Raw genomic sequence first — 15,506 nt, forward strand, 5'->3', positions numbered from 1 at the left:
ATAAATAAATCAAGGGTCAATTTGTGTTTTCCAATTCATACAAATATTACTTTTCCCGTCTCTTTTCTTCATTTATATTTTTTTAGATGTCTCGAGCTAATTTTTTTTCCTTTTTTAAACATACATTTTTTCCTTTATTTAAGTAAATGTTTATATTATTTTTTTAAAATTTTAATTAAAATTATAACTTTTATTTTAATTTCGGTGAAAGTAATGTAAGGACGAAATGAGTAATATTTGTAAAATATATATTTGTTGATTAACAATTGAATGGATAATTATCTATTTAAAAACAAAAAAAGATGCTTAGAAAGTTAAAATTTTTGGAATAAAAGAAAAGTTCTTATGGCAATGGAACAAGAGAGAATAAACATAAACAATTAATGGTAAAAAAATTTAAATATATTTATTTAATTGTATATTTTAATTTAAATTGAAAATGGTAAAAAAAAAAGGAAAAAGAAAATCTGTTATCTGAATTCCGAACACAACTAGCAATACCTGCGCTTTTACCGACCTGAAGGTCCGATTAACCGAATCGGGTCTGAACAAAAAACCCTACTCATGCGAAGGAAATTTACAGCCGGAAAACTGAGCTATGAGAGTGAACCGAGCGAGAAGGCTCGGAGCGGCCCGACTCCCTCTCCGCGCATCTCTTCCTTCTCCAAGCCATCGCGTCGCCACCGCTTCAAACGCCGTTTCCTGCTGGTACTGCGACCTAAAAATCTCCGCCTTCAACGAGCCTCTCTTCCGGTTCGGGCGAAACCACGCGGCGATCCTCAAACTCTGGTTCTCCATCGGGACCGGTTTCGGCCTGACCGCCCTCGTCGGAGTCACTTTGATTCTCATTTGGCAACTGTTCCTTAGGTCCAACGCCCAGCTAAGCAATCTTTTCAGCTCCCTTTTGTTCGGCTTTTCCCCTTCTTTAAGAATCTCACTGTCGGATGCCGGATATTTGTTCGTCTCAACGTTGGTCTCTGTTGCCGTCCATGAATTTGGCCACGCCGTCGCCCTTGCCAGGTCAATTTTTATTTATATCTGATTGCAGTAGAAGGAATTAATGTTGCAAGTTGAAAATTTTGAGTTTCAATGTTAGGTTTTTTCTCATGTATGTTACCATAGGTGAAAAAGCAGTGAGGGAATACAGTTGGAGTACATCGCCGTTTTTATTGCCGTTCTGTTTCCTGGTGCTCTGGTTGCTTTTGATCATGATTTGCTTCAGGCATTGCCACGGTTAACCGCTCTTCGTGTATATTGTGCCGGTATCTGGCATAATGCAGTGGTAAGCTCTTAAATTCATGATCAGTTTTTCATGTTTAGGTGAATTCTTTGATTCGTTTAGGCTCAGTGCAGTATTGGTAGTTGGGTTGCAAACTGTGGTTTGTGAAACCATGGTGAGAAGCTGGAGTTTGTAATCCATAAAAAGCATTGTGTATTTGTCATTGTGGTCCAAATTACAGTTTCATAACCTAACCAGAATGTGGAACTGTGACTTAATTTAATTTATCTCCTTTGTAGTTCTGTGCAGTTTGTGGATTGTTGTTGTTCCTGAAGCCTGTGATCCTGTTTCCATTTTACATACATGCTGAGAGCCCCTTGGTACTTCATTTCATTTTTCTCATTGTCTCTTTCTATTCAAAAGCATGATTGGTTAGACTTGACTTGTTATACCTTCCCTTGTCTTGGATAGGTTTTGGATGTAGCTCCAGCATCACCGTTATCTGAGTTCTTGTCTCCTGGGGATGCAATAGTGTCATTGGATGGTGTGCGAATCCATGATGTACAAGATTGGGTGGAGATGACTTCTGTACTAGATAAAAAGATACGTCAAAATTCAAGTGATTTGCATTATTTTAAAGGTTTTGGTACAGTAGATAACAGAAAGGGATACTGTGTGCCTAACGCGTTGTTGGAAGACAGCAAGAAGGTTCAATTGGTGGACAGCCAATCTATTTGTTCTAATGATCTTGTGGCATTTGTGAGAATTCACTGCTTTGATCCAAGTAAGTTGGAAGATGTGGGTAATGACGATGGTCAGCAGGGAAGAAGAGAAAATGAGCTCTGTTTGAATGCAAAGGATATTGTCAAGCTTGAAAAATGCGGTGATGGATTGGGAACAGTAATGACGAATGGAAGCAGTTGCATATGTTCCCAGGTAGATATCTTATCTTTAAAAGCATAAAACTTTAGCATTTTTCCTTTGTCTCTTACTTGCTTCAAGATGATGCAAGTAATATATCATTGAATGCTAACTTTTTTAATTTGGTGTCTGTAGGATGAGTCTTGCTTAAGTCCAGTTCAGTTGCCAGGTTTGATGTGGGTTGAGATTACATATTCAAGGCCTTATTCAACAGAATGCTTGCAACTTAGAAGTTCCCTTCTAGATTCCAATACTTCTTATGCTGTAGAACAGAACTGTGGAGGAACTTTTGTTTTCGTTGGTGATGTGATATCTATGGCGCATTCAGTTCAGTTAACCGTATATCGACCCCGGTGGAGAATTTTTCTTGGCGAATATCTTCCAAATAAGCTGGAAAAGAGCTTAATATGCACGTTCCATGTCTCTCTAACACTAGCTCTTCTCAACAGCTTGCCAGTAAGTATGACATTTTCTGATTTTCACTTCATGGAAAATTTCCCTTCTGTATAAGCATTTGCTTTTCCACCTTCATTGCATTTCAGGACATCACTCTAACCAAGAGATAAGATCTATAAATGAAGGTGAATGCTAGAATGATTCATATTAGGGAAAGAAAATATTTTATTGTCTAAGTAGATTATGTCCTGGGTAAATGATATATTTGCAGATAAACATGCATATATGACTTCATGATCAACATTAGAGGCTAATATAGTTCTAAATTTTAATGACTAATCATTATATTGTTTATTAGGTATATTTTCTTGATGGTGAATCAATTTTGGAGGTGACGTTGTCCCACTTCACGTCATTGAGTCCAAGGAAAATGAGAAAAGTTCTTCAAATATGCCTTGTCGGAGGGACTTTCATCTCTGTTCTGGCTTTCTTGAGGGTCTTCTTTATCAATTTCTTGTAAGGTAACTTGTGTAATTGTAGTATAACTCTCTTGCCCTTTGCTCTTTAACTAACCTGCACGTTAAAGTCAAAAGAAAAGGAAAGATTTTGTAACTTTTCCATTTCACATTTGCTTCAAACTTTCATCGTCTTAACTGAGTAAATTACATGATTGGTTGCCAAACTTTCACAATAGTGCCGGTTTTAATCACTGAACTTTAATTTGTCTTGACTATGTCATTGTTGAAGTTTGCAAACTATACCAAATCCAGGCACCCTAACAGATTTCATCCAAGTGACAGACAAAAATGACTTGGTTTTAAGTCTTTTTCATCTGAAACCATTACTTGGTTGGGTCGAATCTGTTGGGATGACTGAATTTGATATAATCGACAAACTTTATCGACTTATTTGAGACAAACTTTAAGTTTAGTGATGAAAACAGGAGTTATGTGAAAGTTCAGTGACCATCCGTGCAACTTGCTCTATTTATTCTCTGAAATTTAACTGTTCCAATGTTGCTGCCGTCCAAAAAACTGGATATTGGCAGCCGCCGACATATCCCTTAGAAGCCGTGCAAGCGAAGCATGGCTGGCTCCCTTTTGGGTACCAACCTCGACTCAAAAAATTAATGCATTTGTTTATGTAATGTGAATATTCCCTCATATGGCCGGTTGGGTTACGTACAACACAAAATTGTGGATTCGTAGCTGCCAAAAAAAGGACAAAAATCCAAACCCATAGCCAGCTTTTACTGTGTAACTCTTTTACTTTACAGTTTGGTTTCAACCTAGTTGATCGGCCTAATCAAAGAATCGTTGAAATAGGATTCTTCAGTTGGGGAAAAAGTGAGGTGTCCTAGCTCATAAGATCGAATCAAGCCCTTTATTCCATTACAATTTTCTTCCGAAATAATACTCTTTTTATCCTAATAATCTCCTTTTGTTCTCTTTTTATTTTAATTTTCATAAAAATAAAAAAGAGATGAACATTTAGAGACGGAAAAGGGTAGTAATGAAAAATTAATGCAAAATGGTCATCATGCATGCCTTTAATAATTTGTAGGTTACCTTGTCATTTCAATTATATTTAATGCGGTTGGTGGTTCCTTTAAATAAAAATAAAAATAAAAATTAGAGCAATAAACTCTTTTTTTCTTCTTCCTTCAAATTTGTCCGAAGGATGATAAAGTGACAATGACATTTTATTCCATTTGTTAATTGAGATTTGTTGAGAATATTAAATGCAAGCAAATCCATTAATCAAAGATTAGAGAATTCTTCACGAAGAAATATAAATCTAGAAGAAGCTCAAAGGGAAAAAAAAAAAACAATTTTATATTATTAACACTCCTCTCGTCCAGTTCTATTTTCTTTAATCATCTTTCGGTTTTGAGTTGTTCTTAAATGATGTTTTCATTTTTGGGGTACATAATATTTTTATTTTTTATTACAAATTAAAGAAATTATATTTTAATATAAAATATATCAAAATTAAAAATTTTATCTTAATTGTCGTAAATATTAAAAATTGATAAATATTTAAAAATATTTTTATATTTTAATCTAATTTTACTTTTTTCTTTTATTTTTCTTAAACTTTAATTCTTCACACGAGTCACTAACTAAATAAATATTATTAATAAAATCAAAAGACGAACCAACATTTTCTTATTTTTAACAATTTTTTTTGTTTTACAAATGTAATGTGCACTGGTTTTGAAAAGAACATTTTCTCACATGCCAAACAGCTTTTTATCGACCCGTTACCAACTTTGACCCGATTCGATTCCAAATTATGGCCACCCAATTTTCACCCACCGTTTTGCTTAATCCAAAAAAAAGGCTCACAGATGAGAGATAATATTATAAAAATAAAATAATTAAATATTGTTCGAGGAACAATCGATGTCAACCAAAAAGCAATCCAATCCGTAGAATGAACGTTAAGAAAGAATCTGAGCCGTCGGATGGCTCCCATTTTGGACAGCGGTTATTTCGTCAACTTAACAGTAATCCTATGGCCTAGTCGAGATCGAACGGTCCGAAATTAAGATTTCTTCGAAGACAGAGAAAAAGAAAGCGAAAGAGAAAGGCAATAACCCCCCAAAAAAAAAAAATTATAAAGAAAAAAAGGAAAGCGCAGAAAGATAAGGGAGAGCAACAGATTTTTTCACTTCCGTATTTTCCATCAACCTTCCAAAAAGGAAAAAAAATTTTTTTTCCTAATTTCTCTGTGCTTCTTTGGTCAATCAGAAGAGGAATTTAAGACGACGAGTGGTTGGGGTTTGTGTTTGTAATTTTATCCGATTGAAATCGGAGGTCGTGTTGGTAAATTAAGGGAGGAGGAGGAGGAGGAGGAAGAGGACGAGGGTGATTTAGACGGTGTTTGTGTTGTTTTATTTTGGGGAATTTAGGGTTTTGAGATTTTGGGGGTGGATTAATTTTGACTTTTAATTTATAATTTGTTTTAATTATGGGATTAGGGAGTAATGGTGGGGATGATGTTGTGGTGGATGACGGTGATGGAGGTGGCGATGGTGGTGATTGCGGTAATGGAGAGAAGTCTTTCTGTTCTGTTTCATGCTCGATTTGCCTCGAAACAGTTGCTGATAATGGGGATCGATCGTGGGCTAAGCTTCAATGTGGTCATCAATTTCATTTGGGTAAGTCAAAATTGGCAAGATTTGGAACTGATTTCTTTCAAGGAATTGTTTGATTTTTTTTTAATAAAATTGGGATGTTAAGATCTGGGCTCAAGTTTTCTTATTTGATTTATTGAGTGTGTCTAGTTTTGGTTTAATTGATGATGTAAATGAGAAAATCATTAAGCTTGAATATTTTTTTATTGCTTATGCTATATTATAAGCTGAAAATGAAAATTTAGCTTGATAAAGATGAATAACTAGGTTAATCAGACTCAATCTAATAGAGATTTGATGTTTCAATAAATTGCCTTTTTTTTGTCCTTGAGGTGAATAACGACGTCCTATAAGATGATCAAAGTGAATTTTGCATTGCAATTAGTTTTTGGGGACAATTCGTAGTCGGAATCGAATTAGAACAAAATTTCCAATGTGCTTCTAAATTTGCCCATAATAGTTATATCGACATAGTTTGATGAGCTGCAGCTTAGGAGAGGCCTACTAGTATGTAGATTAGTTGAATATGAAGGGTTTGCAAGTAGGTTGTATGTTATTTTTGTTGGTGTGATTGGCAACAGCTATAGGAAATTATCGTTCCAAATCTGTTTTAAAGGTTCTAATAGATTATTATATGTTTTGTAATGATTGTCTTCAGATTGCATTGGTTCAGCATTCAATATAAAGGGTGCGATGCAATGCCCTAATTGTAGGAAAATTGAAAAAGGTCAATGGCTTTATGCCAATGGTTGCCGTTCCTATCCAGAATTTAGTGTCGATGATTGGACACATGATGAGGACCTTTATGATCTAAGTTACTCTGAAATGGTAATCGAGCAACATTTCTATGCAAATCCTTTTTTATGCAGTTTCAACATTCATGGCATGCCAAATGGTGTATTTACATTTCTTTTCTAAGTTGCCTTGTTTGTGTTTACATTTCTTTTCTTTTTGCATCTTGATATGTTCAACCTTCTCATCCCTTGCCCTCCACCCTATTTTACTTTAAACCACTATGCACTTTATTGGTTTAGAGTGAAATTTGATTTTTGAAGCTCCTATTTGATGAAGAAAATTTCCTTTACTAAATCCAAGCCAATCTTCATTTCTTAGAGTTCAATAATTTCTTCCCAAATGAAAATTTGCAGATTATAGTTTTAATTGCACTGCACCCTAGACACCGCTTGCATTAACCTATACAATCATGTCTCCATGTTGCTTGCATTCTTTGGCTCTATATATGCATACACTTTGAACTGACAGATGAGTCGAATTGAAATCTACTTGCTGCGTACTTATTATGGTTTTTGCAGTCATTTGGAGTTCACTGGTGTCCATTTGGAAGCTTAGCTCGACTTCCTTCATCATTTGAGTAAGCATGAATCACACATTAGAGGTTAAATCTGAGTAGTTTTCTGCTTCAATTTTCTATGCTGAAACGTGATCAGTTGTCACGTGTTCACATCAAATGTTTGTCTCCTTATATTTTTCATGTTTTCTGGGATGAATCTTTCAGTAAACAACTGGCAGAGAGAGAGAGAGTTTGATGGGAGGGTGGTATCTTCTTAGTTAGAAATTGATTTTAGAAAATGGCAAAGCTTTATCCTTTGCTTATGGTTTGTGGTGGCAAAATGGCCTTGGAATTCAAGCAAGTAGTGGATCTGCTTGTAACCTGTATAACCTCTATATAAAAAATAATATGTAACTCCAGCTTGAATGTGATAGAAGTAGTTTAGATGGTTTAATTTCTGCAACCTATGTCATGTGACCCAACGCCAAAACTCTTTATTGATGGTTCTGTGTCAGTTGAAAACTAGTTCTGTATGAGATAGATAAGAGGAATTGCCAATGTTTTAAGAGGTATTGGGCATCAAACTCATCATTGGGTTGAAATTTTTTCCTGAGCTTAAATTAATGGAGCATAGCATTTTACCATAACTACAGCATATTGTTTACTTCATTGGAAGTTGTTTCTAAGTTGGAAAAGCTTTTTTAGTATGTCATCATTAACTCTCCCATAGGTAAACCTGCTCTTTCATTTCTGTACATGTATCATTATAGTTTTGTTTGCTTAGTTCCTCTTGCCATGTTCAAGTTTCAATAATATTCTTTCCTTTACATGTTTTGTTTTTCCTTCTTTTTCAGGGAAGGAGAGTTTTCATCAACCACATGTAAGATTTTTCCTTGTTTTCTTAAGTGATGCTTGTCTGTTATGGGTTCTAAAGGTGGACGTTGGCTGGCCTAATATGCTGATGTGAGCTATGTTGGATTGCAGATCATGAGTTACTGGGACAACATGCCATCTTTGCTGAACATTCAGCAGTATCATCTGCTACTCATCCTTGTCCGTATGTAGCTTACTTTGGGCCAACAATTCATCCCTCATCCTCAAATTCCAGTGGAAGTGTGTCAGATAGTTCTAATTTCAACAGTCACTGGAATGGTCCATCAGTGCCTAGTGAGATTCCTACCTCTTATGCTTTTCCTGCCGTGGATCTCCATTATCACAGTTGGGAGCATCATTCCCCTCCATTCTCCACATCTAGCAGTCGAATTGGTAGTTCTGATCAACCTTCAATTCCACCTGTCAGTCAAAGGTCAAGCAGGAGTAGTACCGATATGCCAAGATCGGGATCTTTTATGCATCCATTTCTTGTTGGCCACAGGTATGCGTCAACATGATTGAGATTTGTGATTGGATAGAGTTTTTACTGTTCCTTTATAGACTACAAAATCTGTAGAACATTTTACGGTTCTGTTCTGCAACCATTTTCTGGAAAACAGAAATGATCTGTTGCATAAATGCTTATGTTCAATTTTTTAGACTTAAAATATCATTCAGAAACATAAAACATTTTGTTAGACAGTCACATTGTTCAAGTATACAAACAAAATCATACAGAATCCATTCTGTTTCATCTTTTTTCTCCTCAGCTGATTATTTTTATTTCAATTGCTGTATTTCTACAGTTCTGGTGCAAGAGCAGGGAGTTCAGTTGCTTCCTCATTGATCCCGCCTTACCCTGGTAGCAATGCTCGGGCCCGTGATAGAGTTCAAGCTCTCCAGGCATACTATCAACAACAACAGCCTAGCACTTCGCCAGCCATAAGGACGCCCATTATTCCTGGCTCCCGAAGGTCGAGCAGCCATAGAAGTCTTGCTCAAGTTGGGCCAGTGGCCTCATCGTCTGACCAGGTGGGTGGCTTCTATCTTGTTCCATCTGGTACTTCAGGCCGTAACTTTCAAGAGGCAGAAAATCCTTTGTCAACTCGGTTCCATGCTTGGGAAAGAGATCATTTGCCTTCATTTTCACAAAACCAGGTTGACAGAGATTCAGGCTGGGGTGCATTCCACCAGGCAGCCGGTGGTTCAGATCCTGGCATAAGATCCAGCAGCTTCCGCCAAAGGCACGGATCTGAGAGGACTTCATCCCAAAATCGTTCATAGTCTTTTCCCTCTTTTAACCCCGTTTGGGTGAAGCAAACTACCTCTACTATGAATGAAACCAAAAGTAATGTATGCTTGAGAGACGATAATATGAAACTTGAGTCTGTCAATCCGGGCAGAGTGAAAATACTGTGAAAGTGGCCCGAAAACAATCTTTTTGGTTGCCACATGGCGGTGTGCTGGACTTGCCTTCCTCTGGTTCCTTCTGGCCTTCGAGGATATAAAATAATTTTTTTTTCCCAAAAAAGAAACTTTATGTTGGATAGAATAAGTGCGATTGATTTTAGCTATTGCTTTGTGTTGATAGAACCTAATGTGGCTTAGGTCATATGCATGAATGAAAAATCGTCCAAACATGCCTGGAAACAATCAGCCAAGACATGGAATCATAAGCCCATGGTAAGAGAATAAGCCTATAGTCAGGGATCAAGTGTTATGGGTTTTACATCAGCAAAAAATATGATTGATCTCGACTTTATAAATTTTTTTTTTTCAAAACGCGAATTCATGTTATACAAACGTGAATTAAAATATTATGAATCTCATATTTTGTCTATGCTGCCACATTTATATGATTGTAGGTTGCATATATTCTGGCAGTAATTGAATCCTGCAGCTTGGCTTACCTAGGAGTATTGGGATAAAAAGAGAAGAATGAAGCATGTTGCCATTTGAGTCTAAACCAAATGTTTGGCAAAATTTTGACTCAGAAAGGTGAAGAAATAGTGCCCTCTTGAATAACATAGATACCCGAAAACGCTTAAACAAGCATAAACTTGCCAATCGTGCCTCATTTGGGTAGATGGATGAACTAATGCCCATGCAAAGATTTGGAAAGTTAATCCCCTGCTAATGCTCAGGGCTTCTAAAGATGGAAACTTCACCCTCGATTCGGTCAGGAAAAACTCTCTTAAGGTATTCGTTCTTCTTGTCATTTCATCTGTTTAGAGATTTCTCTTCAGAATGAATGGTCAAACCAGTTCAATGTTGAGAATGCGGGGCTAGCAACAAAAGACGATACTCTAAGATGGTTTAAACAAATAATGACTTAAACGTATATTAGTTCACGAACTCAGTTATTAAGTCTACAAGCCATAGAGTTGAGAAAAGGTTTAAATTACTATCGCTTGATTAGTCAAAATCCAAATATAAACTAGTTCTTGGGCAAATTATCCTTATATTCGTGCTAAGAAAAGAGTACAATATACTGAAGGGACAAATCTTGTGATCCTTGGAGTTCGATCCACATCAATCAGATTGCACCTGTCAACCATAAAGAATTTATTAGAACGAAGCCAGAAGATGAATTGACAGTGGAAGAAGCTATCGATGATTCGTAATCTTTGGAAACTGAGATGTAAGTCACATACTGATGATGAACGTGATCGAGATATACTGCAGCTCCTGCTGCGTTTCAGTGGGCTTCTGCTCACGTGCTTACTGCAAGGCTGCATATCATCAAGAACAGCATTAAAAAAGTCCAAGGCAGCAGAACACTCAATCCTACCTCCCTCCCAAATCAAAATAACTAAACCTGAGCTATAACTTACAGATGCAGTTGGTGATCTGGATCTGGAGCGAGATCTGCAAAAAGTTCCAGAAACAATGAATTCAATATCCAGAACAATCCTCTACAACCTTTTGGTCCCAAGGCCTTAACCCACTTTCACCTCAGGGTAAGCATAATCATAAAAATGGAATATACCACCCATCTTAAGCAGCAACCGGCAGAAGGAGAATTAACGCACTACTCATGATCTCACCATTTAGTTATGATCTTTTCTACAGAAGGTCATGACTGCTAAATGGAACCAAAATGGAAAGAGAAAAAAAACCCAGTAGAGCACTGAAAGACATAAATACTTAAACGATGAAGAATATCCTCCAACTCTCCATCATCAAATGCAAAGAGATTCCAGAGCACAAAATAGTCGATGTTGGAGGAGTCCCAAGTATGTCCTATTCTCTGATTGTGGAGAATTCAGTATCAAAAGTAAAAGTACTTAATTCAAAGTGGTCCAGCTTTAAAATTGCAACCCATCCATTACATACTGATCCAGTCTAGCTCTCTTTGCGCTCCACACATCACAATATCAGAATTGTTAGACCTTTAATGGTTTCCAGAGGTGCTCATCGACAACGATAGAATTACCTCAACAACAAAAAGAGTTGCAGGCATTTGAGCACCACATCCCATCAAGTTCCTAACATCCAATCCCCAGATCGCCGCAAAGAGCCAGATCTAGCAAGGAAACAAGGCAACCCTTATGAAAAAGGTATGATAATTGGCGAACCAAGCAAGCCTTTTTCTCAATTACCCCGTCCAGTTTGGAAATATGTTTTTAAGTCTAAGCTTATAAAATAGTTTAAGGGTTCATATAACAAACAGAATGGGACACGAATATAACAAACAGACTGGGAAATGAATAAGTACAATATCTCACATTCAACATGACAAAGACAGCCTCAAAACCCTCTGTTTTAAATGGAGTCAAAAATTGCAAGGCATAACTTTTTAGTGAAAATGACGGCGATCAAAATACAACACCCCTTCATCCAATTATTCGATTCAACTAAAATAGATATAATTTTGAATTCTAAGAGAAGAGTAAATGAGAAACAAAAGAAAACGTTAACAAATGGACCAGTCTTAAACTGCTGACAACCACAAACGAACCAAGTAATGGATAAAAATAGGAAGCTGAAGCGTTCACTATAGGACACACTCTAGGAGTTTCAAACACCATAGCATGAAACCTGACAATGGGGATTTAGATGAGCAGAGCCATGCTAGTCATAAGGAAGGCTCAGATTCAGCTAGAGCTTGACAACAACTTAGCTCTTTGTAAATAGTCATGGAATGGTATATTTAAGTATTTCAGTGTCCACACAATAACTAATGTTCACAAGGCTTTCTCTGCCAAGCCCAAAGCTGATATCCAATCTAAGTACAACTAAATTGTAAAAAGATTAAGACTAAGCACAAAGAGCATGAAAAATGTACCAAAAGATTCTGTGAAAAAGGAATCCAGTATCAATCAAGTATTTCAATTAAAGTAAACAAAGGCTCAAAGAAAAGAAGTAAACAGCCAAATAGCATTAATTCCCAAGGCAAAAGTTTTTTTCATTTTTAGCAGAAGAGTAAGACTTCAATATTGAGCTGATCAGACCTAACTACTGGGCAAAAATAAGAATTTTGAAAGCAAGAATGCCACTAAAAATCCACTCATAAGGATTAAAAAGGGGACTTATGAAATAATTGCACTTGGCAATTGACATAAAAAACATTGGAAAAATAACAGTGACAACATCCAAAGGAAGTAATAATAAACTAAAACTTATCTCATACCTTGAATAGGAGCGGGCAGGTGACACTGAGCAGGAATGCGGAGAAAGAGACCTGGATACAGATGGAGATCGACGCGAATGTTTGGCCCTTGGAGGCTTGCTGTAGAATACGTCAAATAATGTAACAGGCAAATGGAATAAGACTTAAGTATTCTAATTGTTATTTTCACCAAACAATTGAAACTCACCTCCTGCTCCTACTCCTGCTCCTGCTCCTGCTCCTGCTACTATAGCTGAGGCTGCGACTAGGACTTCGACTATATGGGCTATGACTAGGACTTCTAGAGTAGCTGCGCCTAGAATCATATCTCGAATCATACGCCTTGACCTGAACAAAACAATTAGATACATAATCAAGTAGCGTTACACAAGCATGGATCCGGAATTATATGTGCACCATAACATACCCGTATATAAGCCCGGCCAAATGCATTTCGAAACTCAGAGTCATCAAGCTTCCTTATCTGCAGAGTCCAAATAGAAATCAGTAAAGATTGCCATTTATTGTTAAGAGGCTACAAAACTGCACAAACTCTAACTCCACATAACAAGTTAAAGTTTAAAAGTATGCAAGTTTGAAGAACAGTAGCTTACGGCATATTTCATATCATCATAGCTTGTATAATCTACAATCCCTGTCATGCCTGCAAAGAAATTGCAACAATATTAATATAACTGTCAAAAAAAATTTCTTTCCAAGATATTATTACTTAAATGTAAATCCAAAAGCAAAACATGTGCACGTGCAAACTTGCAATGCATCATTCTTATTTAAATACATAAAATCTAGCTTGTAAACCCACAGGGGAGTCCAATGTCCCAACAGCTTCCAACTCATTGTCATATTATAATCACAGATGTTCCTCTCAGGTTGCACAGACCCAGCATTCTCAACATGACCAATTCAGTGTGAAGTGAACTTAGAGGAATCTAAGCTCTTTCAACTGATAGTTATAGAATGAGGCATTAATGCATTAAACAACTCGATAGAGATTCTACTATAAAGATTCTACTTACCCCCACGATCACGAAACACTTGAGAGAAACAGACATCCCCAGCTTTGCGCATGTGATCCTGGTCAAGAAGCAAAAAACCATAAAACAAGCACAAACCAGGTCAAATGATCAACATACTTCTTTCATGGAGTCTAAAAACCTTTATGCATAGACCATGTTATTCCTTTGTACAATTTAAGCAATTTCATCATTTGAAAGATATAGTTGATAATTGCATGGTTAAATGTAATATTTACAGTTACTGAACACTACAATGGAATATGGTTCTCAAGTGTAAAAATATGCCAAACAGTTTCCATTATCTTAAGAACACTACTTATACTATTAAGAATAAATCAATACTTATTCTTTTAAGCCAAGGTTTAGTTCTATCAACTCCTAATACACATGGAGAGGCAATAATCAAGGACAACTGAACATATAAAAAGAATTAAAAAAGTAAAAACTAAAGAAGAAACACTAGCCTATGAACTTACCTTTAGGTCTTGCCAAGAAGCAGAAGAAGGTAATCCAGTCACCAAAACTGCAAGTAAAAGGGTATTACGGTTAACTTAACACACCGAGCAGTTACTAAACTACAAAGATGGTGTCGAGGGCCATACTTACCACGATAGTCAGAGCGCCTGGAAGGTCCGCGGCTACTGCTGCCACTGTAACTGCTATGGCGATCTGATGATGAAGGCCTTCGCCCACCGTGTGCAAGTTCAACCTAAAAGAGCAAAATAGAATACACATGGTCAGACAGACAAAAAGTACTAAACTGAAAAGAGACTATCACCCAAACATATTAACAAGGCAAGATTAACTACTAACCCGTAAACGATACCCATCAAAGTTATACCCATCTCGAGCACGAATTGCATCTTCAGCATCACGAGGATCCTCAAACTGCAATTTGCCATAGTTAAAATATTGAAACCAGAAAATCGATTTCCTCGTTCATTTGCCTTATAATAGCAAAATATTAAAACTCACCTCAACAAAAGCATAACCAGGGGGCCTTGGTGGGATCTTCAAGTCAATGTCAACAATGGTACCATACTGCAATATACAAACACAGAAAACTAAGCAACCAACCCAAACTAAATAAATAAATAAATAAAATAATAACCCGTGCATTGAACAGTGATTTGGAACCAAAACTGAAACTTTTAGCTAAAATTAAATAATAGAAAGAAATCCTTTTCTTCTTTATCACCCTAAGAATCATACCATATCTCCACTATTCACAAATAAAGCAATAAAAACACTTTGAAGATAATTTTACAGCAACTTTTCCATATACTTATTTATTATATACTGCAGAATAGAAATATAACATAAACTTAAAAAAAGAAAAAAATAAAAAAATTAAAACCTTGTAAAACAAATCTTCGACTTCTCTCATACGAGTATCCCCAGGCAAATTGCCCACATAGAGGGTGCGGCTTGAACGGCTCATTTTCCCTGAAAAAAAATACAACTTGAAAATTAAAAATCATATGAAACAATATATGTCAGCTAAATTTATTGTAAAAACCCTTTTTTTAATCTTAAAAAAATAGATTTTTTTATTAAATCAAGCATCGTTCAATCATTAAACAAATACCCAAAAAAAATTAAAAAAACAAATTTTTATGATAATATAAAACGGCACATGCCTTAATAAACAAACCCCAAATCGAAAAAAAAAACTATTTTTTCTCAAATTCAGTAGTTAAACGCCATAAAATTGAAAAAAAAAACAAAAAAGAAAGAAAAAAAAAGAGTTACCTTTGGGAGGGGATGGAGAGGTTTGAAAGTTTCGTTTCAAAGAGGGATTGGATCAGAGTTTCAGATGATTCTCGAAGGTTACGTATTGGCCTCGTGGCTTTGAACGAGTGATGGAGTTATAAAAGAAACGAGAGAGAGAGAGAGAGAGAAGACAAGGATTTCAATGTCATCGTAATTGGGCTCTTGTTCACGTGTTCGGGTTCGATTTTTCTGCCTTACAGATTCTCAACCGTTGGATTTGAGATGCGGTTTCTTGACGATTTTGC

The 15,506-nt window shown here is 36.3% G+C and overlaps 3 protein-coding genes across 6 annotated transcripts; 2 read left to right on the forward strand and 1 right to left on the reverse strand.

The window, feature by feature from the left end:
- Positions 1-461: 461 nt before the first annotated feature.
- LOC110415303 (Peptidase M50 family protein) lies at positions 462-3,498 on the forward strand. Its single transcript, XM_021426910.1, has 6 exons — positions 462-1,020; positions 1,135-1,282; positions 1,519-1,599; positions 1,691-2,155; positions 2,276-2,596; positions 2,895-3,498. Exons 1-6 carry the CDS (start codon positions 599-601, stop codon positions 3,054-3,056), a joined length of 1,599 nt encoding a protein of 532 aa, XP_021282585.1. The 5' UTR covers positions 462-598; the 3' UTR covers positions 3,057-3,498.
- A 1,571-nt stretch (positions 3,499-5,069) lies between these two features.
- Positions 5,070-9,374, forward strand: LOC110416033 (RING/U-box superfamily protein). 2 transcript variants are annotated; one of them, XM_021427858.2, is made up of 7 exons: positions 5,070-5,699; positions 6,334-6,503; positions 6,989-7,047; positions 7,821-7,846; positions 7,951-8,341; positions 8,646-8,871; positions 8,998-9,374. In XM_021427858.2, the coding sequence occupies exons 1-7, from the start codon at positions 5,510-5,512 to the stop codon at positions 9,121-9,123; spliced, it is 1,188 nt and encodes a 395-aa protein (XP_021283533.1). In that variant the 5' UTR covers positions 5,070-5,509; the 3' UTR covers positions 9,124-9,374. The 2 variants fall into 2 exon arrangements, with proteins under 2 accessions (XP_021283533.1, XP_021283532.1); XM_021427857.2 differs by having other exon boundaries at positions 5,073-5,699; positions 8,646-9,374.
- Positions 9,375-10,154: 780 nt separating this feature from the next.
- LOC110416034 (serine/arginine-rich splicing factor SR30-like) lies at positions 10,155-15,399 on the reverse strand. Of its 3 annotated transcripts, none has more exons than XM_021427859.1 (14): positions 15,241-15,399; positions 14,846-14,934; positions 14,464-14,529; positions 14,302-14,376; positions 14,095-14,197; positions 13,965-14,011; positions 13,489-13,546; positions 13,066-13,115; positions 12,879-12,935; positions 12,660-12,799; positions 12,473-12,571; positions 10,674-10,707; positions 10,494-10,571; positions 10,155-10,386 (listed from the first exon to the last, which is right to left on the reverse strand). In XM_021427859.1, the coding sequence occupies exons 2-14, from the start codon at positions 14,927-14,929 to the stop codon at positions 10,372-10,374; spliced, it is 906 nt and encodes a 301-aa protein (XP_021283534.1). In that variant the 5' UTR covers positions 14,930-14,934; positions 15,241-15,399; the 3' UTR covers positions 10,155-10,371. The 3 variants fall into 3 exon arrangements, 1 of the variants encoding a protein (XP_021283534.1); XR_002445137.2 differs by lacking the exon at positions 10,155-10,386 and adding an exon at positions 11,276-11,365 and having other exon boundaries at positions 10,504-10,571; XR_002445136.2 differs by lacking the exon at positions 10,155-10,386 and having other exon boundaries at positions 10,674-11,365.
- Between the last annotated feature and the right edge of the window lie 107 nt (positions 15,400-15,506).

Source organism: Theobroma umbraticum, unplaced genomic scaffold (assembly GCF_002168275.2).
Source record: "Theobroma umbraticum cultivar Fairchild unplaced genomic scaffold, ASM216827v3 scaffold_147.0, whole genome shotgun sequence".
Classification (NCBI taxonomy): Eukaryota; Viridiplantae; Streptophyta; class Magnoliopsida; order Malvales; family Malvaceae; genus Theobroma; species Theobroma umbraticum.

Excerpts from the sequence above, each read along its gene's own strand:
- LOC110415303 (XM_021426910.1), top strand. The coding sequence starts at position 599 with ATGAGAGTGAACCGAGCGAGAAGGCTCGGAGCGGCCCGACTCCCTCTC. Across the intron at positions 1,021-1,134 it reads CACGCCGTCGCCCTTGCCAG|TGAGGGAATACAGTTGGAGT; the intron begins GTCAATTTTTAT and ends GTGAAAAAGCAG. Across the intron at positions 1,600-1,690 it reads TACATGCTGAGAGCCCCTTG|GTTTTGGATGTAGCTCCAGC; the intron begins GTACTTCATTTC and ends TGTCTTGGATAG.
- LOC110416033 (XM_021427857.2), top strand. The coding sequence starts at position 5,510 with ATGGGATTAGGGAGTAATGGTGGGGATGATGTTGTGGTGGATGACGGT. Across the intron at positions 5,700-6,333 it reads TGGTCATCAATTTCATTTGG|ATTGCATTGGTTCAGCATTC; the intron begins GTAAGTCAAAAT and ends GATTGTCTTCAG. Across the intron at positions 6,504-6,988 it reads ATCTAAGTTACTCTGAAATG|TCATTTGGAGTTCACTGGTG; the intron begins GTAATCGAGCAA and ends TGGTTTTTGCAG.
- LOC110416034 (XM_021427859.1), bottom strand. The coding sequence starts at position 14,929 with ATGAGCCGTTCAAGCCGCACCCTCTATGTGGGCAATTTGCCTGGGGAT. Across the intron at positions 14,377-14,463 it reads CTGGTTATGCTTTTGTTGAG|TTTGAGGATCCTCGTGATGC; the intron begins GTGAGTTTTAAT and ends GGCAAATTGCAG. Across the intron at positions 14,198-14,301 it reads TTGATGGGTATCGTTTACGG|GTTGAACTTGCACACGGTGG; the intron begins GTTAGTAGTTAA and ends TTGCTCTTTTAG.